The following is a 22,403-nucleotide window of genomic DNA, read 5'->3' on the forward strand; positions in this document are numbered from 1 at the left end:
GCTAGCAACAGCAGTAACACTTGATGTAAGTAAATTGCTGCATTTCTCAAAATGCTTTGGCAACTAGGTCAAAGGTTCAATCTGTGTTGCCTGTTAGTGTTTAGAATTAGTTTGTCAACATTTCCCCAGACACTTCCAGGCTGCAAGGACATGAAGCAGCTCCTCTCGTTTTACTGACTTGCTGGTTATTTCTAAACGTGCAATTTGGGAAAAACCATCAGCCAAATTAAATATATTTTTAATAACTGCAGTAAGTAATATGTAGGTCTTATTATCTCAGGCTTGCTGTCGTTTCCTTCTTTATATAATAGGAACTGCTAAGGATTTGGGTTTTTTTTAAGTAAGGGAGGGTGTTTTTGTTGTTAAAAACAAATTACTGTGATACAGTAGTAGTTGGTGTGTTAGCTGTCAATTTCTGATTCAGTGTAAAACTACTTTATCACATCATTTGCTGTAATCTCAGACCTTTCTCACACACAGTGCTTTTTCTGCACAGAAAACGATCCACACAGCATAAAGCTTAAAATCTGCATATATGGTAATATGTAACAAATGTATGTACACTGACTGGAAAACAGTCACCAATCAGTTTCCCAGTGTGGGTATAATTAAATTAAACACACACACTTATTACTAGCATCGATCACTTGGTGAGCAATCCTCTGTACAAGAAGCAAGCCAGCGTAAATTAGGTTGGCATAAAGGTACAACAGATCCAAAGCCTGTTCAGCTGCTGCTCTACCTAACCCTAGCAACGGAAAACAAGCCTTTCAATATTGTCCTGCATCAGGTTGTCAGGTTACGTGATCACACTGAAATGACTTAGGACTGGCATAGGCAAACTCCGGCCCTCCAGATATTTGGGACTACAGTTCCCATCATCTCTGACCACTGGTTCTGTTAGCTAGGGATGATGGGAATTGTAGTCCCAAACATCTGGAGAGCTGGAGTTTACCTCTGCCTGGCTTAGGATCTAGCCTAATCTTCCTGCTCTGGTCCTGCCCTTGGAATATCCCCCGGAACGCTGAGCCACGATGAGCAAGTTATGCTGTCTTATCTTTGACTGAGCCAGGGTTGGGGGCAGTGTTAGATACTGAGATATGAAAGCTAGGAGCTAAATGGCACCTTAAACCTAGGTTATTGGCGCAACAATGGAATGCTTAGGCCTGCTTTTTTATAACTAGGAATACAAAGGTGTAAATGAAAGAACTGTGGCTAAAATATTATGTTTGTTTTTCACATGGTCCAGTCCTTCTCCTGCCCACTCCCCTAATATTTTAGGAGGGTCTCTTCTCCAGTCTTCAGAGACTAGCTGGAGGCAGGGAGGCAGAAAAAGGGCCTCCTTTCCTTCCAGTCCGCAGTTTTAATCTTAAATCTTAGGCGCAGTACTGCGCCCAAAGCTCAGAAACCGCTTGCACTAATGAAATTCCCTGTCGCAAAATGTGCCTAGAAAAATGTGCCAAAATGTGCCTAGTTTCAAACACTGGTTGGGGGACCAAGAAAGAACGGTACATAAGTCAAACCACAGGTTGCAAGGATCAGCAGTTCCATGAGAGCTCAAAAGGCATGACTAGCCACGAGCTAAGATGTTGAACCAACAAGTGACATACAGTGGTACCTCGGGTTAAGTACTTAATTCATTCCAGAGGTCTGTTCTTAACCTGAAATTGCTCTTAACTTGAAGCACCACTTTAGCTGCCACACCACTGGAGCACAATTTCTGTTCTCATCCTGAAGCAAAGTTCTTAACCCGAGGTACTATTTCTGGGTTAGCGGAGTCTGTAACCTGAAGCGTCTGTAACCTGAAGTGTATGTAACCCGAGGTACCACTGTATTCTCTATGCTTTCCTTCTGAAGGATGGGGCAGGCACAGCATTTAGTGCACCATGTTGCTGGAGTCCTGAGGTTGACTGCAAATGTGCTCTCCTTCTAGTGGTGCTGGCATGTCCGTGTCCTAGGTGACGGAGGTGAGATGCAAGCCAGATCAGCATTGGATTTACTCCCAGCTGCATCCTGTGAACAGGGAGACTCCTGTTTAACAGGCAGGTCCTTGGCTGGAGAAGCTAAGGGAGGCACCTCTGGAAGGGAGTTAATGGGAGGCACTTCTGAAGGTTTGCCTGAGTCGTCTTTGGAGGGCAGATTTCTTCCCGCTAACCCACTGGGACCCTCTCCAGGATCCAGCATTTATTGGGGTTTGGAATCCATTACCCACATACCACTGGGACCCTTCTAACTCCCCAAGCTCCTCCTTTGCCCCCCTCCACAACACCTCCATGGCACTCATGACAGTATGCAAGTTTTGAGTTACGTGCTCAAACATGACAGTTTTGAAACTAGTAGACGCAGCTGAGTAGAATATATATGATACACTGCAGTATTTTCCTTTGAAGTGTTATAAAAATAGAAGGCAAATTTTCTGCTCGTACATGATTAGAGTTTGAATTTAAGCCTGTACGTAATCATGTGGATTATAAATGAGTGCCAGTGAAATTTATAGTACTGTAATATATTTTGAAAGACTCCCTATTGTTTCAATATGTTGGGCCGTTTTCCATTCCATGTCATTTATGAAAGCCACATTGTTTCTTCCAGGAAAGCAGACAACACATCAACCCAGATTCTCGGAAGATTTGTATTTCATCATGTACTTTTAATTTAAATCAACTTTTGCACTTTTAAAATGGCATTCTCTAAATACTTTACTGTAGCACTAGTGAAGGTAGCCAGGTCAGGCGGAATGATCTGCAGTAGTGATAACCCTAATGTTCCAAGTAATTTATGTGTGCATAAACAAATCACTCTATAATGTTATTAGCCATACTGCAGTGACCTGGTTTGAATGTAATGCTAAAGCAAACGATGACTTAGCATGAATGTATGAGTGTTTGAGTTCCCAGAGAGGAGGCTGTAGCTGCTTCATTCCTTCTCTGGCCCTGCTGCTGCAGTGCTGCTCTGAGCTAAGCCATGGATTGGCAGAGACTTCATCTGAATCTGAGCTCGTAGTTTGCTTCACTCCACACAAACCACGACCTGTAATTATGGTTTGTTCTATGGCTTATAGCTTGTGGTTTGTCTGGAGCAAACAAATTATGAATCTGGCCTTGGATGACATTCGTAGAACCATAGAATTGTAGAGTTGGAAGGGACCCTGAGAGTCATCTAGTCCTTCCCACTGCAATGCAGGAATATGTGGATGACCCTTATGAGCATCAAACCCATGACATTGGCATTATCAGCACTACACTCTAACCACCCAAGTCCATCAAAATGTCCACACTGCAGCTACAGATTGTGAGGGTTGGATTGTATGGACCATATGTTTTTTTAAATAGCATTGTCTCTCTACAATGCTACAAAGGTACCAGATCTGTATATCTTATTTCCAGGACTCCTTGTGGGAAACAGCTTGTTCCTTTTTTGAACATCTGGATGATGAATGAGAGGCTGTTTAGATATTCTAGCAGGAGATGAATCACATGGCTAAGAACGAAATCCTCTAATCTGGGCACATGGATGTTTGCAGTTGTTATTGATGTTTGTTAAATTTATATAATGCCCTTTATCTGAAGATCACAGGGTGGTTTACAGAATAATTCTGAAGTAAGGGTCTGTTTATTAGCCCTGTGCCAGCATGACTGTGGTTATCTAGACTTGATTCAGGAAGCTAAAGATCTTCTGTTTGATGGTACAGAGCTCTTTAACATGAAGTTGGATAAGGCATTGGACAGAGTCTAAAAGATGTAATATGACTTATTGCATGGGTTTTGAGATGCAGCATTCTATTTTTGCTGCATATCACCTCTGCTACAGAACTTCCTCCAACTGCCTAGCATCCCACATCCCAGCAACACAGACATTGGAGGTTGCTTTGGGCTCTGCCAAGGCCCAAAGGCTTCTTGGAGACAAAGTTTAAGCCATCCTACCTGCACAAAAGGTTCTTGGTTGGATATGACAACACTCTGATGGACCTGCTCAGTTGAGTAACCTTGCCCTCTGAGTGGATGACCACTCTGTAGTTAGCCTGCAACCTCTTCCTGCACTGGATGACACAAGCCGTCAATGGGTTTGCAATTGTTGATAGCAGCAAATGTTGCCTGTTCTCCAGCAGGGTTTGGAGTGTTCAAATCAAGCCACATTAATATGTAATCTTTACAACGGCTCCGTAAAGTAGTTCAGCATCATCTCTGTGTTATATTTGGTGACCTGAGGCTTAGGGAACAATGTTGTGTCTTGCCTAAGACCATGAAGTGCTTATTTCAGTTGTGGGTATTATTTTGGTTTATGGCTGGTATTGTCCTGCATTAGAATGTTCTTTTATGGATTGTTCTCCATCTATTGAAACTTCTAGTGTGACTATCATTCCTAATCATTGGCTGTGCTTCCCTAGTGACTAGATACAGTTCCCATCTAGTAACATCTGGAGGACACATGTCACTAGGGATGTTTCATGTTAACCTTCAGATACTATAGAAGAACAACAGGGATAAAGCATATGGTAAGGGTCTTTCTAGCACCCCCCTTAGGTAGATGTGGTTTTGACAGCTACTCTCTGTGTGTGTGGCTAAACCAGCTTCAGAGTGAATCAGAGTATGAGCAATCCCACTCAGAATCACCAGGCTTGCTCTTGTTAAGCAATACCTCAAGCAGATACTGCAATTACTGTTCATATCTGACAGCTCAACTTGATTTTTTTGGTCTTATAACTTCAAAAACACATCAGCAACAATATTAGTATGAGTCATCCCTAATGAAAATATGATCAGTTGCATGAACATTTTTTATTAGGAATCAATCAAGAGCACATACTTAATGCCACTGTCTGCTAAAAGCGATTTGACATTGTTTCATAGTGACTTGGTACAATAGAGAATTTAAGATGGTAAGTGAGAAACAGCAATAATATGAGGCACATCCACAAGCCTTTCCATCCACTTTTCAAGTATTGCTAAAGACTGTGGATTCATGGAAGTCACTTAACAAATTGAGGGTTACAGTTATGATTGCAGATAAATGCATAGTCAGTTTTAACTCAGTTGCATGATTGAAGTAGAAGTGCTCTGCTGACTATGCAAAAGCCGGTTTTGATACCAAGCTGTCAGTGCTGAGCACATTAATATTCTCTCAGTGCTTCATTTCAATCTGGCAACTCCGGAATCAGGACAGCAAAGATGAGATTAATGGCAAGACTTGGAGACTTTGTGCAATGTTGATGCACATAGCCTATATTATCTCTGTGCTGTTGTGTAACCTTGTTCTTGATCAAAACGATAGTAATGATTTTATGCCTTAGCCACATGTCTTTATGTTTGACAAGCTCAGGGCTGCTATATACATAAAGGTTTTAATCTGTATTACAAATCTAAACCCTCTAATATCCTCTGTGTTCAGAATTTAGTTTTCCATTTGTCTCAATATATTTAAATTAATTAAACTTTATTCCCTATGATCAGTTAAGCCATAGTATGTAAGTGCTCCCAGATAGAGCCTATTGCACAGCACCAACAATCTCTAAACAGATTAGTAAAATAAGTGCTGTGGGAACAGCCATTTCCAAATTAGGTAATAAAATAATAGAATTGTAGAGTTGGAAGGGATCCCAAGGATCATCTAGTCCAACCCCCTGCAATGCAAGAATCTTAGCTAGATCATACATGACAGATGACCATCCAACCTCTGCTTAAGAACCTCCAAGGGACCCACTGAGCTGGTCTGCCCTAGGAGATTTAAAGGAATTCTGGATGCTCTGGGTGAACATTCCAGTTGCCATGACTTCTGCTTCTATGGAGGCTCTGGTCTTGCTTTAGAATTGTGAGATGGCAAGAGTTACCAACATAATCACTCCCTAGTGTTTTGGCTTGCGGGAGTAGTTAGGTTTGGGAATTGGTTTTCGGCATGGACAATACTTCGCTACATTGCTGCTGATTTTCCTTTTGAATCATTAATGCTCTCAATGAAATGAATAAAAACTACTCTGGCATTTATTTTTGCTGTCCACGCTTGACCAGCGTGTATTTGGAAATGCATCCCAAAGTTTTTGTAGCATAAGAGTTCTAACAATGTTCTTCTTTTTTTTTTGTCTCTGTCCTTCAATAGGATGATGAAGTGGTTCTGCAGTGCACTGCTACTGTTCACAAAGAACAACAGAAATTGTGCCTTGCCGCAGAAGGATTTGGCAACAGGCTCTGCTTCTTGGAATCCACTTCAAATTCTAAGGTACCGTAAATTGTCTTGTTCTAATGCAGTGTTGAACATTACCGACACAACAGACCTTTTCTTCTTGTTGAAATGTTGTCCTCTGTGATGCAGAGTAAGTGCATCAATGTTACAGCAGGCAGAGTTGAGTTGCATTCCAACACATTATGTTTTTCTTATATAATTCACAACATATTATACCCAGCAAAATAAACCTGGTGTTAATATACATAATGACAAGCTAAATTCTGAACAACTATTATCATACAAAAACCTTTGAGAAAGGCTGTGTGGCCTTCTTCTCCTTCACCCTACAGCCCCTCCCGCTTCTCCAAAATCTACTCTGGACTCTCCAGAGCTAATTTTGAGGGTGGAGGGGCTGTAGGTGGAAGTTTGCTCATGTGATGTTGATTTCAGCCCATGTATTACAGATGGCTTTTGTATTGCTGTCTTATTGATGGACATGTGGAGAAAATATGTGAATTAGATGAATTTGCCGCCTTTCCTTTTTTTGGGAGGATGCTAATTTAAATTTTCTAGTGCTGGGTGTTCAGTGTGGAGAGTGAGGTTAAATAAATAACATCTTATCCAAGTGATATTTGTCCTCTTCAAGTTTCATAGCATATTAACAGCTAATATGACAGCCATTGCCAGTCAGTTGGTACTAGTGTACTGATCAAATATCATTCTTCCTAAGTTTTGTGGGATTCATGATGCTTTACTGTGTGTACGTCTGCAGATTGCAGGTACTTTTATATTGTAACCTGCCCTGTGATCTTCAGATGAAGGGCAGTATAGAAATGCAATAGGTAAAGGTAAAGGGACCCCTGACCATTAGGTCCAGTCGTGGCTGACTCTGGGGTTGCGGCGCTCACCGTGCTTTATTGGCCGAGGGAGCCGGCATACAGCTTCTGGGTCATGTGGCCAGCATGACTAAGCCACTTCTGGCGAACCAGAGCAGCGCACGGAAACACTGTTTACCTTCCCGCCGGAGCAGTACCTATTTATCTACTTGCACTGTGTGCTTTTGAACTGCTAGGTGGGCAGGAGCAGGGACCGAGCAACGGGAGCTCACCCCATCATGGGGATTCGAACTGCCAACCTTCTGATTGGCAAGTCCTAGGCTCTGTGGTTTAACCCACAGCGCCACCCGCGTCCCTGAAATGGAATAAATAAGAGCAATAAGAACAATAAATACATGTACCATGTCATGTGGAGCACAGGAAGCAAAGCATCATGGAGATTTGTATGTCTTTAAATCGTCAGCAGAATCCTTTTCTGACTATTGTCAATCTCATTGGTGCTGACGTTACCCTCCAATCTTCACAAGCTGTACTTGAAGCAAGTGCCCCTACAACAGGGTCCCTAACCCCATGCTCTTGAGACAGTTGTAGGTGAAAATGGATCCAGGATCTACACAGCAGAGACTTACCAGAAATCACCTTTCCTCACATGGCTATCTTCATAATCTGTGCTATCAAATGGGAGTCTGCCAGTCAAAAGATTTTTGAAGAAAAACATTTTGTACTTAAAATGTTTTGGGTTCCACTATAGCAGGGCTGTGCATCTTCCAAGAGACTATGATCTACAACTGCTATGAAAAGACTGACAGTGATCTACCCTTTGGATTGACCAGAATTGTTGAGCTATTTTTGGGAAAGCTTCATCAAAGTTGTTGAGCTTTTCTTAAGGAAGCTATTGGCAGGGACATCCTGTGTCATTGACCAGTAGATCATGATCGACCTCTTGGACAGCCCTGCATTATAGGAATCAGTTGAGGCAAATAAAGGATTCAGTAAATTCTGACAATTTAATTTTTTAAAAGGAAGTAAGCAGCACTAGTTATCTGTGGACTGCTGTTCATTATTTATTTAGTTTTGAATAAAAATTTTAAATTTTGGTGAGTAAAGGAAATATACTAAAATAACCTTGCATATAAGGCCTTTATTATTTTTTTCTGCCTACAGATTCCTTCGGCACAACCTTAATTAAATTTATTATCTCCACTGTGGTGCAGACTAATGTTTTACTTTCAGTCAGTCATCATTTTGAATGTATTATTCATCATTATAAAAAATTAATTGGAATATTAATGATTCATTATAATAGCAGTGGTTCTGAGGATTTCATCTGTCCTGCTCACTTGTGACTGAATAATTCCCAGTAATAAAATATGTAAGGATAGGTAACTTCAGTATTCTATAGTTTTATAAAATATTATTTAGCAAATAAATTTTAATTAAACAGGAAATGTATCCTTCCCAGTACTTCACTGTTGGTCCATAAGTAAGATGTCCATGTAATCATATTACCATTTCTTTTTCTTTAGTTGGTTTCTTTTGAAAGACTTAAGAATAGCAGGTGCTTCTCAGGCATCTAGAAAACTAACATGCATTTAGGAAAAAAATAATATAGGAAAGAACAGGTGACAGATCTAGCCAATTCTAAGTTTAGAAGTACAACATAAAGTGGAGACATTATGGGTTTTTTCTGCCAATAATTTACAGCTCTTTCCAGTATGTCTAGCTCTAGCCCTCAGTGGTGGAAGTATCCCAGTAGAAAGGGAAAGCATAAGAAAAAGGGAAGATTGAAGAGAGAGCAGTCTTTTTAAAGCATGTATAAGGGGTCTCACTGAGAGAAAAGGAAGTGAAAAGAAACAGTGACAATGAAGTTTAAAAAAAAAGATGGGTAGGGTAAAAATGGAGAAGATGATGGTGAAGAAGAAGAGTGCATGGAAACTGCTTTATCACATAAATGAGATGCAAAAACTAAAATGAGGATAGGAGCTAGGACTTTATAAAAGAAATGACAAGGAGTAGGAAACTGGGTAGTTTCCTACTGGGTAGGAAGTAGGAAACTGGGTAGTTTCCTACTGGGTAGTTTCTACTGGGTAGAACAGTAGAACTACTGGGTAGTTTCCTACTACCAAGACAAGCAAGACTGTTTTATCCAAAGAAAAAAGCAGAAGATGAGAATACTTTTTTGTGAAGGGAATGCTTCATTGCTTGTATGGAGACTTGCTGCCGTTCATGCTTCACAGTCGCAGTGGTTTCATAGTCACTGCACTACTTGAGAAATAATCTTGCAGAGTGAGCAACTGGGGCAGGTGAGCAGTAAATCTTGGGCTTTAATTTGGGTTGAGTCATGTAAACTGCAGCTGGCACACAGGGCGACTGATGGACTCTGGACCTGGGACTCGTAAAGAAAAAGTGTTTTATATGCATTGTATATGCAGTATAACACTGTGACACCAGATGGCGCTGTGGAGTCCTGTCTTTCCCAACCGGATTTCCTTGTACGAGTTTACAACGTGTTGAACTGAAACACTTCTTTGATGTATCTAGATCCAGTCCTGGTAAGACATCTTAGGGCCTGAGGATATCATGTGTGTGGGGACAACTTCTGATTTGCTCTCCATCCTCCTCCCTTGCAACAATATTGTGGACATTGAGGTATTGCAGTTGTACAAATACTTAACACCTAATTAAACCAAGAAGTACTTACAATTACCTCTCTGGTGGGAGAAGAGTTGTATGGCTTCCACATGTTGTGGTTCTCTCCCTCATTCCCCCCCCCCCAAGAAACGGGCTGCTTAACATTGTAGTTGTGCAAATACTTAAACATATAAGCACTTGACCTTAACCTTAAAAATATAAGCACTTATTATATGGGCTGGTGTGGTACAATAACCACATACAGAAGTAAGCCCTACTGAATTCCATATAGATTGCTCCCTGACAACTGTGTACAGGATTGCAGCCTGCATTAGTCTTAAAAGGTGCTACACAGCGCTGCTAACAAGGACTTCCATGCATTTGGGAGTCATTCCCCCTCCTCCAGCTTATTCATTTTTTACTTTCCAGTAAGAGGAATAAGGTGGAGGGTTTATGTAGACTAGGACCTGGAAGATCAGGGTTAAAATTACTCTTATCATGAAGCTCATGATGTGACCTTGGGTCAGTCACTGGGCAGGATTCAGCTGTTGGTCTTTTCCCCTCTCTTTGCCCCACCTCCTTCCATGCCCCTGAAATTGGTTTAGGGGGCCTCGGAGAACCCCTGGAACATAGAGAAGGGAGAGGTAGGGCTTGTTCTATTTGCAAGCCAAAATACTTGCACTGATGCAACAATCAGAAGAGCGCAACATTGAATTCCTCCTACTGTCTCTCAGTCTAACTGGTGCCACAGGGTTGTTGGGTGGTTACCAGGGGGAGAAAAAGAGAACCATGAGTGCTGCTTTGAGCTCCTTGGAGGAAAAGAGATAAGATATTATATAAGATCAAATACAATAAATAAAACAAATACAATTTTTCTGCAGCTATTCAGAATAAAAATAGCATTACAGTCAAGATCTATAAAGTTTTCATAATCCAGCATGAAATACATTAAACATTAGATCCTCTTGGGAGTTTTTCTTTAAAGTTTTTGTGTGGTGTCAAAAACAAGATAAAAGATAGCAGTGACTTACCAGCATAGCTGGCCTATTTTTGCATTAGATGATAAACACGACCATAATATCCTTCAGGCTGTTGTGTGTGTGTGTATATGCAATTGCAGCTTCCTTAAACTACTTCAGATTACTCAATTGCCCATAATAGCTCATTTGGGCTGTTTATCATTTTGCTGATTGAAGCTTCTGTACTCGGTGCAATGATCCTTTTCAAGTGTGAAGCACTCAGTATCACAAACAGAATCAGTGAAACATTTAGAAACAATTTGTCTATAGTTAAGAAAATACTTTATTCCTAGAGGCTCTGGTTTACGTAGGAGGAAAGGAGTTAAATTAAATTTATTATAAGAACAATAATGGCTGTTTATTCAAATGCCCATCTCCCAGAGATAAAGGAGTGTGTCCTAAATAAATGAACTGGTTTTTCCCAGTGTTTTATAATTGATACTATTTTAACTGTTCCATCAATAAATAAAATACTGTGGTGTTGTTGTTTAGTCGTTTAGTCGTGTCCGACTCTTCGTGACCCCATGGACCAGAGAACGCCAGGCACCTCTGTCCTCAAAATACTTTTCTACTGTGGTAGAAAAATGTAAAAGCACAAAAGCGGATCATAATATTTGTTAAAAGCTTTATGAATCTAAGTTGTGAATCTAACTGCAAATCCAAGAAAAACAAGGAGCTGCAGTTAGGAAAAGGAGAGGTGTGGGTATGTCAGGAAAATGCATTTAGAAGCACAAGCAGATAACAGTGAAGTCATGCAGTCATGGTTGCTAGCTTCTTTATAATGTGTACATTATTATGCAAAGTAGTGTGAATATTATTTGGTGTTCAGGGGGAGGCTGATTTTTACTATTTCTTTAAAACTGCAACTGTTAGATAAATATGTTCCATATCCTGTAATATGATGATTCTATAAAAGAAATATCAAATCATTTTAAGTAAAAAAAAAAACCCCAGACTGGTAAGTAACATAAAGATGTTAAATTATAAAAACCATTCTGGGTTGCTGTCACTTATGTGACAAGCAAATTACAGCACCTAGTTTTGATTTCAAAAGGATAACTAAATTTCCATATCTCTGGGTTTTGGAAAATGGATAACTGAACGGTGAGTGCATGGACAGAATAAATTTCTCCCTCTGTTCTATATAGCAGAAGGAAATATACCAGATCCCTTTCTGAACCAGATTTAAATAAAGCAAAATGCTTCTCAAAAGCAAAATGTGTATAAACTTTACGGCAGAAGTGTTGGGTTCAATGCGTACTGATTATGGTTTTAGAATCTTGCATGTGAATGTTTGGTTCTAGGTAATCTTGGTTCTTAGGCTTTGTATACTGTAGTGGAACATTAAGCCACAGCAATTTTTGAGGGATGATTTTATGGTGCACACACACACAGACTTACACTAATTAACTGGAATCTTAAAAATAGGCAAAGCTAACAATATAACACAATGAAGATTGTGCAGACAGTTGTTAGGTTAGCAATTCTATTGGCTTTTAAGAGTTGCTTCCTTCACTAATCTATTTAATCACAGTAATACATTATACACGTGTCTATTTGATGGCCAGATGCATGTTCGTCAGAAAATGTGATTTATCATGCTTATATATGACTTGTAAATTTATATATATATATATATATATGTGTGTGTGTGTGTGTGTGTGTGTGTGTGAATGTGAATGAATTCACTTCTACTTTATTCCTCTGTGATTTTTATGCCACAGAAGATTTGTTCCCTTTGTCCTGAATAAGTTCCTTTGCTCTCACTCTTGATATCTTTATCCTATGTCGATAATCTTCACTTATCACAATTAGGCATGTGATCCAACTCTCCTTCGTAATTTCATGCTTGAGTTATTTGAGACCTCTCACTCAGGTGGATGCCATTTTGCTCCCAGGACCTACAGCTACATTAGCCCGTGTCATTAATGTCAATGTGCACTGTGACTGTTGATCCCACCCCAGCACTATCTACTAGGCTATCTAGATGAGGGGCAACACTTGCAACCATCATGCTAGGCAGGAAATTCACCTCGTGTACGCACATTGGAGCTGTCATCCTGTGAGTGGGATACAGCTCTAACATCCCTGAAGACTTCATCCACAAACCTCTCTTCCTCTCTCAGGTTTTCAGCCACCTTGGCTTCAAGGAGATGAAATTATTTGTGGAGATCCAGAGCTCATTGCACTGAAGACACAACCACAAGTTCTGTCTGGCAGCCAGATAGTTGTACATGTGACAGATTGCACAAAACACTGGAAAGCTCCCATGTGTTGTCTGACTTTCTGTCTGCGTAACTGTTTTTGTAGTTTATTGAGTTACTTTATTAGAAGCTTGGGTTTGTTTAGATCAAGGAAAGGAGGAGCAGAGCAGTGTACCCTGGACTTCTTGCCCTGATGTCAAACTCATTTGGCTGTTTAACTTGCCTTGACACTTTGTTAGCTGGGGCAGAAACACTTCATAAGCTGGTGCTGTCTGTTTCTAGTCTTCTCGTGGCTGTGCGAGAAGAGGTGAGGAGAGAGCGCATGCAAACCTGAGACTCACAGAAGCTTGTTCCCGTAATTATAAACTATGGTATAACATATATCCAAACATAGCCAGTGAGTGCTAGACATCAAATAATAGTGGGAGCACTGCTGTAAACTGAAAATCATTATATTTTACTTTGCAACTCTGCTGTCAAATGCAGTCACGACTTCTCCTGCCAGTAGAATTTTATCTCAAATAATGTTACAGTATAATCCTGATTGTGATTGACAATCTGTTACTCTCTTGAATAGCAAAGTTCTGGTGGCTGGTTTCTTTACTACTTGGTAGGGACTCTTTTTTCTACATGTATACATGCATTCCTACTAGAAAGGTCGCCACCATCCCATCTTTACCCAGATTCATCTAATTAATGTGAATTTCCTAGAATAGCTTATTTGAGTAAATTAGTTTTCATGTGCTCCCCCTGCCTTTCTTCAGATGGCTCTTTGGGTTAAGTAAGGCTGCAATCCTAAACACATTTACTAGACTCCAGAGGGTAAGTCTCACTGAATTTAGAGGAAATTATTTTTCTGTTAACACACCCTGTAAGTAAGGAATGATCTGTCAACAACTAAATAATAAGCAGTGCTTCGTTGAATGCTGTCTTCATTGTGTTTTTTTCAACTAGAATGTTCCTCCGGATCTCTCCATCTGCACTTTTGTGCTGGAACAGTCCTTGTCCGTGCGAGCCCTCCAGGAAATGCTTGCCAACACGGAGGAGAAAGCAGAAGGGGTGAGCAGCAATGTCTCCGCCTTTTAATTAATTTGTAATTGCTTTTGGATTCTATTAAGTGTCTTGTTATCCTTGATGCTTTTTATTAACACCTCAGCTTTTGGAATCCTATTACACTGCTTATTTTATTGAAGAAAACTTGAATGACCAAAAGCCATGGAAAACTTAAAACCAAATATGAAAATATTTTTCCCCAGGTGTCATTATCCTTGCAAACCAGAAAAAAATGTATGAATATTTTGTTTTCACAATACTTTCCACATGACCATTACAAAATATGGAGTATATATCAGTCTTGGATATACTTACATAATTTGAGTGCTTTATGCCTAGTTTTAATCATGTATTTATCAGTTTCTAATGAATATTGATCTTTAGTCTTCTCATTTTGTATTTTATATATGCTATATAATCAATATGGTGTTTGTATCTAGAAGTATATATAACTTTTTTTAAAAAAAATACACATTAGTTAGTGTATTATACAAAATATAGTCTGATTTTCCTGTACCGCATAATGATGGTATTAAACTACTTTTTAAATGATGTTTTTCACATATTCTTTCACAATAATAAAGCTAGCTGGTGCTTGATAGATTTCTGCTTTTGCCTTTCTTCCTTTCTATTTCATCTTCTTCGGTTTCAAGAAGTAATAACCTGCTTCTGCAACAAGAATTGCATCATTCAAACTTACCCTCTTGTACAGATGTCTGAATAATTTCTGCAGTTCAGTTCTTGCAGTGTCACAACTACCTTGAATTCCTGGTAACATTGTTTAGGAGTCCCCAATAAATAAATAAGCACTTTATTGAACCTGGCTATAAATGAAAACCAATTAGGAGATGCTAAGTAAGATTAAAAGCAGTAGGAAGGAAATACAGTGGTACCTCGGGTTACAGACGCTTCAGGTTACAGATTCTGCTAACCCAGAAATATTACCTCAGGTTAAGAACTTTGCTTCAGGATGAGAACAGAAATCGTGCAGTGGCAGCAGGAGGCCCCATTAGCTAAAGTAGTGCTTCAGGTTACGAACAGTTTCAGGTTAAGAACAGACCTCCAGAACAAATTAAGTTCTTAACCCGAGATACCACTGTATGTGCCTATAGGAACAGTTCATAGCTGAAATAGTTAGAATTGGTTAGATCCTTTATAAATAAAATCTAACTTGTTGTCAATGTTCCTTACTTGCCTTGAAATCAATTAAATCAAACTGTGTGGGCAAAGCTTTGGTGAACAGCTGACCCAAAGCTTCACAATCAGCTATGGGTCTTGTGGAGCTCTGTCTCATGGGGATTTTGAAGCTGCTCTAGCCTCCTAATTAATCTGATATTTACCTTGAGCTGTCCAGGGTGCTACTTTTTTTGCCTGAATTTGCCTTATCTTAGTGGTGGAGAACCACAGTTCTGGGGTGCAGATGCTGTCGATCTGACCCTTGGGACTTTGCTCAGGTCATACTTGCTCCAATACCTTCTTCACATACCCCTTGAGTGTTTTTGCTTGGCTAGAATGTGCTGTTGAACCCTAATAATGCTTCTTGTTTGCCTGAATGGAAGAGAGAGAGGTGTGTGTATGTACAAAACCAGCTTACAAGACAAAGGTAAAAGGACGTGCTTGATATGAACTGTGCTAGCCTGGAATCTTCTTGTAGTTATTTGAAGAAGGATGCTTATATATTTGAGGATCCTGTTTTGAATGCTTCACCCTCCCACTGCCATTAGGAGTGCCCAGCTTTTAGGACTGCACATGGCAAACTTCAGTGATATCCCTAATTATAATAACTCAGTATCTGTTAAAACCGATCTAAAAGCTGGATTGAGAACAATGATCACAAGTGCCTCAATAAAATAAAATAAAATAAAATAAAATAAAATAAAATAAAATAAAATAAAATCCCTCCAGGAAAATTAACAAAAGTGTGAAAGAGCTAAGATTCTGATGCTTGGAGGACTTCATGGTGAAAGTCAGAGAGCCTATTACAGGATGAGAATATGTGTCTAGTTTCACTAGGCACTTTGCTATGGGGCTAATTAAATATGACCTCCCCACATTGCTACCCCATTTGCAGGCAGCACATGTTTGGGGGAGGGGATTCAAATATTTCAGGAAGATTTTGTTATTTTACCATTGGTGGCTTATTTGTTCATTGTTGTTTTTTTAAAGAAAAAATATAATTGCAAATTTTGAGATGCAGTTATAGAAAAGCAAGTTGTCAGTTTGTTTTTACTATGATGTCCTGGTTACTACAGTGTCTTGGGTGTCTTTGTGTAGCATGCTCAGAGCTCATCCCTGTGTTCTAATACTAATTGTGATAAAAGATGGATTTCCTCAGCTGCAGCAGAAGCAAATGGGAATGTTACCTCTTTAAAGTCCTGCGCTTGATCTGTCTCACGTGAACTACCACATGACAGCAACTGCATCATCTCATCTTTCTTTAAACTAATATTTTGGAGTCTAAACAGTTTCTGTTTAATATCTTATAACCAAAATGTAATCAGAAAAGATTTGTATGATGGATTGGCCATAAACCCTGTCATACTTAATTATATAAATCTCTTCTACTGTGATTTGTTCCAGAATCTTGTGCTTAGCATGTTGCTTGTATATCCAACTGTCTGGCCTTATTTAGATCAAAGCTGACATAAAGTACTAAAATACACTTCTACTCTGTAGAAGCATCCTATCAGTTAATATAAAGGATAAAATGCAAATGGCTTATGTGCACAATCCATGAAGACACTTTGCTTATCAAATCTATCATAAAGAATACTATTAATTAGAGTGAGCAAGAAACCATGTCCTTGTCCAATTTCCTGCTGGAAGCTTTGTCTCCTCTTCACCCACCCCATTTTTAGGGTTTATTAGTACACTGAGAATTGTCTCTTGTTTCCTCAGTCCCCACCTTTGTTTTTTGTGGTTCAGCCACTATCCTGTAAGAAGTGCCAGTTTTTCAGGGGAGGAAGAGTTATAATGGAAGGAACTGAATGAGGGAAATAATATACGATACTTAAAGTTTTGGAAGTTAAGCTGTAGGGTGACAAGAACTTTTTCTGTGTCTCATATGTGGGATATGATGCTGAAAAAGTACATGCAGCTTTCTGAGTTTTTAGGATAAAGCAATTTTGTAAGCAAAATATAGGCTTTATCTTAATATGGCTGGATCTGAACTTTGATTATAAATGGAAAGATAAATTTCATGCCTCTATTACAGAAAATAAAACCTCAGGCTATGTAAACAGATCTACATCTTTCAGTTGCAATATAAAATATGCTGCCAGACTTGGTTTTACACCTGAGATTGCATCTGTAATAGCTCATAGGAAATGAATAAAAAAAGTGAAAATATATAAGCCTGATATGTTTACACATGAAATACTTACGGGGGGGGGGGGGGGGGAGGGAATCAAGTTCTGTGAAGTACAATTTTGTTGTTGCCATTATTGTGCCATGTAGTTTCTTAATGGGGAAGGGGTGACACCTGTATCCAAGCGTCCTTGGAAAAGGCAAATACACCCTGCCTCCTGTGTAGTTATCATCCCAGCAGTGTTATGGACTATGGGAAGACTATTTTAGGACGCAGCTTCTAGGGCATATGCACTGCTCGGATCTGGAATGCTACTTTTTGTGCCTCCTTGTCAAAATTAAACTGCTGTGAAAGTGTACTGAGCATTACCTGTTGGAGGCTAGAGCAGCCCTTTGAGAGCAAGATTACTACGCAAGCCATCCAAAAATAATTGCAAAGCCAAAATATAATTGTTCTATCAGGGCAGTTTAGATAGATGCATTGAACGTTGAGGCATTTGTATACTGTGGCATCTGAGAGGAATATGCCCTTTAACTGTAATGATACAGTGCTTGTCTGAATAAAGAATTGAGGGATGTGTGTAGAAACCTTTTGACTTTTGCATGGCTGGAATGTAGCCTACTGTTTCTCTGTGCACATTTGCCTCTGGTCCTGCCCACCACTGATAATGTAGCCTCCTTATAAGGGAATGCAGACCTCAGGTTGAAAAATATCGCTGCTCCTGCTGTATACTGCCAAAACTACATTCAGAGTCTCATTTCTGTGTGGATTCCCTTGAATGCAGCCTTTATTGTGAGAAGAAAAATTGGGCACATGTGTGGGCGAAAGTACTTTAAGTACCGCTAATTTTTTTAAAATAGGAATTTTGAGTTCAGTTTAGTGTGTACAGTTTAGAAGATGTTTCTTACTGCTGAAACAGATTTGCAGAACTGCAATGGAGTGACAGCTAATGAATGCAGCTAATAATGAAGTCTGAACCCTAAGCGGATCCAACTTTTGCAGAAAGAGTTCTGCCTAAAACTTAACAACAACAACAACAACAACAACAACAACAACAACAACAACAACGCAACAAGACACAGTCTGGACTGATATTATGTTTATACTGTGATACCAATTACTGACCAAACCTGTCTGCTTAGTGATGATACTGATACAAAAATGTTTGCTTAATGTTTTGCTGGATTTTTTATTGAATTTTGAAATCATGTCCTGACTTTTTTGCTTGTGATTTTTTGCTTGTGATTTGTAGGAAGCGCTTAGAGATTTTGTTATATTAATCAGCATGTAAATTATTAAAAGAATGAAAAACAACATGCATTTAATTTCAGTACAAATAATATATGGCTGTTGGGCAGGATTAAACTAACAGGGTCTGTGAGTGGAAGGACTTCTGCTTCTGCACTGGGGCTTTGCCACCTTTCCGGCCCCCAACCTGGTTTTGGAGGGATTGGGAGAACCCTCCGGAACAGAGTGCGGAGGAGGAAGGGTGATCATCCTGCTTGGCAAGTCAAAATATTTGCCCTGACAGAATGATCATCTCAGTGCAACGTTTAATTCCCCCTACAAGCATTTGTGAGAAATGGGTTTGGAAACCATGCCCTTGTGATAACCATTCTTATTAATCGTATTTCTATCAAAATGTGAATGCTAAATTGCAAAATACCATATTTAGTAAGGAACTCATTTTTGTTTTGTTTTGTTTTTTTCTCCCTACAGCTAGTTGATGTGGAAAAATGGGTATGTGCTTGACTCTCTTGACCCAAAATAATCCTTTGTCTATCACAGAGTCTAAATTGTCTGTTTTTTTGTATTCTGTCTGTACCACAACACTAATTTGCTTAGCTCAAAACAATTTTTAAAAAACTTCTTTAATAATGATAGCTGGGACTGTTGAGTTCTTGAAATAGTTCCCAAACTTCTTAAAATACGACTAGTAAAATACATTCTAATTCATCCTTGTTTAGTAAAAAAATTTTTTAAGGGATTCTTCCTTGTAGTTTTGAGCCTTGCAATTTCATCCTGTAAATGTATGTCCTTTAAATCTGTCATTATTTGTGACATTTGTCTGAACACATCTTAAGTGAATAATGCATGTGAATACCATAATGTTTCCTCTGTGTTTATAACTGATGTATTGTTTTATTTATAAAATAGTGTGTATTAAGCTTTTCAAGGTAATGAACAGATGTCAGAGAATTTATAGAAAACAAATCACTACATATATCTTGCCCAATCTCATTTTATTCTTCTAATTCTGAATTAAATCTGTGCATTGATATGTAATGAATTTCTGCGAGCTATTGGTATTGGAAACCTTTGACCATATGTCTTCCATTTGTGTGTGTTAATATCCTATTTGTATGTTGAAATCTAGGCATGCAAGTAATGTATTTTCCTTGTATAGAATCTCTTGAGCATGTCTAACTTTATTTTGTATAGTGAGATGTTGGCACTCAAAGTCTATTTGCATTATTCCAGAGGTATCTACTTTTGAAAAGTCTATGTTTGCATGTCTACATTATTCTAATTTTTATTTGCTAATTGTGTGGATTGCTGTGTCTTTAGTGTCTTCCCTCAAATTACTTTCGTTGTCTTCTATATAATGAGTTATAAACCCATATTTTAAAAATAAATGCATTAGTATAATAATGATTTTACAAGAATTCAAGAAAGAACTATACTATATTTCTCACATTTCAGCACCTTAGCTGTGGCTTTGCCAGCCATATGGTAAAAATGTCCCCCAAAATATTTGTATCCCTTTTCAGAAACTTGAGTAACTAAAAAGTCATAGACTAGCAAAATAAGGATCACACTGTAATCCAACCCAGAAAACTTGTTTACTACACAGTGTAAATTAGGTAGCAGATGTATCGGGCTCTTATATTCCCAATTGAATTGCTTTTCATTTAGACACCTAGGGTTGTATCCAGTGCCAGGCCTAATAAAAATAGACCCGCTGATGATAATAGACATGACTAACTTGGGTTCATCAGTTTAAATGTGTCTGCTCTCAATGAGACTAAGTTAGACAGAACCCTAATATGTCTTAATGGTATTAATTTCCCTTTGGAAAAGGACTGTATTCTGATTTCTAATATTATTGTATTTTATGACTATTGTGTACATTTATTCAGTGAATATTAAATTAATGGGTATTTCTTTGAAATGTTTCCAAATGCTTGAGTCTACAATTATATTGTTCAACAATATTGAAATGATACTGTTTTCTAGATACTGTAAACATATAGAATTAAAACAACAAATTGCATACTGTCTCTGCACCCTCTTGCCCCTAACATTTCTCATTTCATATTTGCATCTAATTTAGGATGACTGCCCTTAATAATCTTGCTAAAACTTTAGCATTGGCAGGTCCAAATGAGAGAGTGCCAAGTGTAGAGCAAAATGCATATGCACATCTCCCAACCAGTGTTTTGTGCTGTTTACGTCTCATCTGGTTATCAAGGGAGCAAGCAGTGTAACAAATCAGTGCCTTCTGCCAGCTGTAGCATCCATAACATAAGGTGGCAAATGTATTGTTAGGCTTTACTACAGAAAGATGGGAGATGTTAAACATATGGAAGCATCTACATAAGCCGTATTCCATATTTTTCTGGAGTTATTACTGAGCATGTGATTCTTTGACTAGTTTAATGGATTTTCCAGGTTCCTTCATTTTGTTCCTGGAGCAGGCCTTGTGTTGATGTACGTAGGTGTCATTGAGTTTAGTTCACCTGTGACAGAACTGGCTGGGGGAGTGGAGAAAAAACAGATTCTTTTCCTTGTGGCAGGTCCAATGGCAGTTGTGTCAAACTTTATGCTGCAATTAGTTCAGGTCTGTTAGAAGTTCCTGAAGCATCATCTAGTAATGGCCTGTGGAATAAGTTCACATTGTTGCAGCCTGAGAATATGGACACGGCCTTTGTAGCAGTGAGGCTAATTTGTGTCCTTTAGATCTGTACCCTTCATGGCTGATAAAATCTAGGAGGACGAAGGGATTGACTAGATGGGTGCAGGGATAGGTTAATGCTTCACTACATAAGGAAGTTACACTAGCTGCCTTGAAAGAGATGCAGCCACTCTTAAATATGTCTTCCCTGGATCCAGAAATTTTTAGAAAATAACAGTCCAATCTCTGTTATGCCTTTTTTTGCACGAGGTAATCAAGACAATGGTAGCTAATCAGCTGCAGGTGTGCTGGAGGAAGCAGCCTATCTAGACTAAGGTTACCAGACGTCCCTGTTTCCCAGGGACAGTCCCCGGATTTACAGATCAGTCCCCTGACAAAATCTATCCCCTTCAACTGAAGTTGAAAAGTGTCCCCGGATGCATAGAAAAAATCTGGTAACCTTCATCTAGACTTGTTTCAGGCTAGGTTTTAGTAGTGAAAAAGCCCTGTTAACTTTGATCAAGGGAGAGAAACAGGCATAGTGTGACCTTGTTGGTTCTCCTTGAACTCCCAATGGCTTTTGACACCATACTGTGGTGTCCTTCTGGAACTCTGTGGGGTTGGAGTTGGAGGGGCTGTATTATGATGCCTTTACTCTTACCAGCAGGGTAATTACCAGAAAGTATTACTAGGAAAGTTTTATTTGGTCCTGTAGCTTTTGGGCTGTGGGGGTCCCACAAAAGTTCATTCTGTCTCCACCTCCCTCATTATTAACTTAAAGAAGGAATTTTAAAACATACCTGTTTGTCCAGGAACTTGATGGCTAAAAGATACTGTTCCAATCAACCTAGAAATTAAAAGTTATGTGCGTATGTGGCTGTTTTAAAATGTATTTTTTAATTATATTGCTTTTTCAGTTGATAGCTGCCCTGGACTCCTTAGGGAGTTCTAACTCCTTTGGGTTACAAATTTAATAAATAGTAAAAATAATTAAAAGCACTTGAACTAGAGATTTTTTTTTTAAGAAACCTCTATGAATACTAAAAATGAAGGGGCCAAGTGTAAATCCTTTGGGAGGGAGTTCCACAGACTGTGGGTCACTACTGAAAAGGCCTTATGCCTAGTGCATGCCTAGCTGAGTCTAGCTATGAGAATCTGAATCTCAGGATGTCGGGTAGAGCCCCATGTTGGGTAAAATATTCCTGCATTGCAGGGGGTTGGACTAGATGCCCCTCGTGGTCACTTCCAACTCTGTGAATTTAACTGATTTTAAATGTGAGTCAGCAGGTAGGGCCTCTG

At 39.1% G+C, this 22,403-nt stretch overlaps 1 protein-coding gene across 14 annotated transcripts in view; it reads left to right on the forward strand.

Annotated features, from left to right (window-relative positions):
• Window positions 1-22,403, forward strand: part of RYR2 (ryanodine receptor 2) — a 249,060-nt gene that overhangs the window by 35,773 nt on the left and 190,884 nt on the right. For 12 of the 14 annotated variants that reach the window (XM_083731885.1, XM_083731893.1, XM_083731891.1 and 9 more), the window contains exons 2-4: window positions 6,094-6,213; window positions 13,804-13,908; window positions 18,929-18,949. In XM_083731885.1, the coding sequence (XP_083588011.1) occupies window positions 6,094-6,213; window positions 13,804-13,908; window positions 18,929-18,949 (246 nt within the window). The remainder of the gene's footprint in view (window positions 1-6,093; window positions 6,214-13,803; window positions 13,909-18,928; window positions 18,950-22,403) is intronic. The other 2 variants (XM_083731890.1, XM_083731897.1) reach the window with 1 other exon arrangement.

Source organism: Podarcis gaigeae, assembly GCF_964106915.1.
Source record: "Podarcis gaigeae genome assembly, chromosome: 3".
In the NCBI taxonomy this organism is placed as follows: domain Eukaryota; kingdom Metazoa; phylum Chordata; class Lepidosauria; order Squamata; family Lacertidae; genus Podarcis; species Podarcis gaigeae.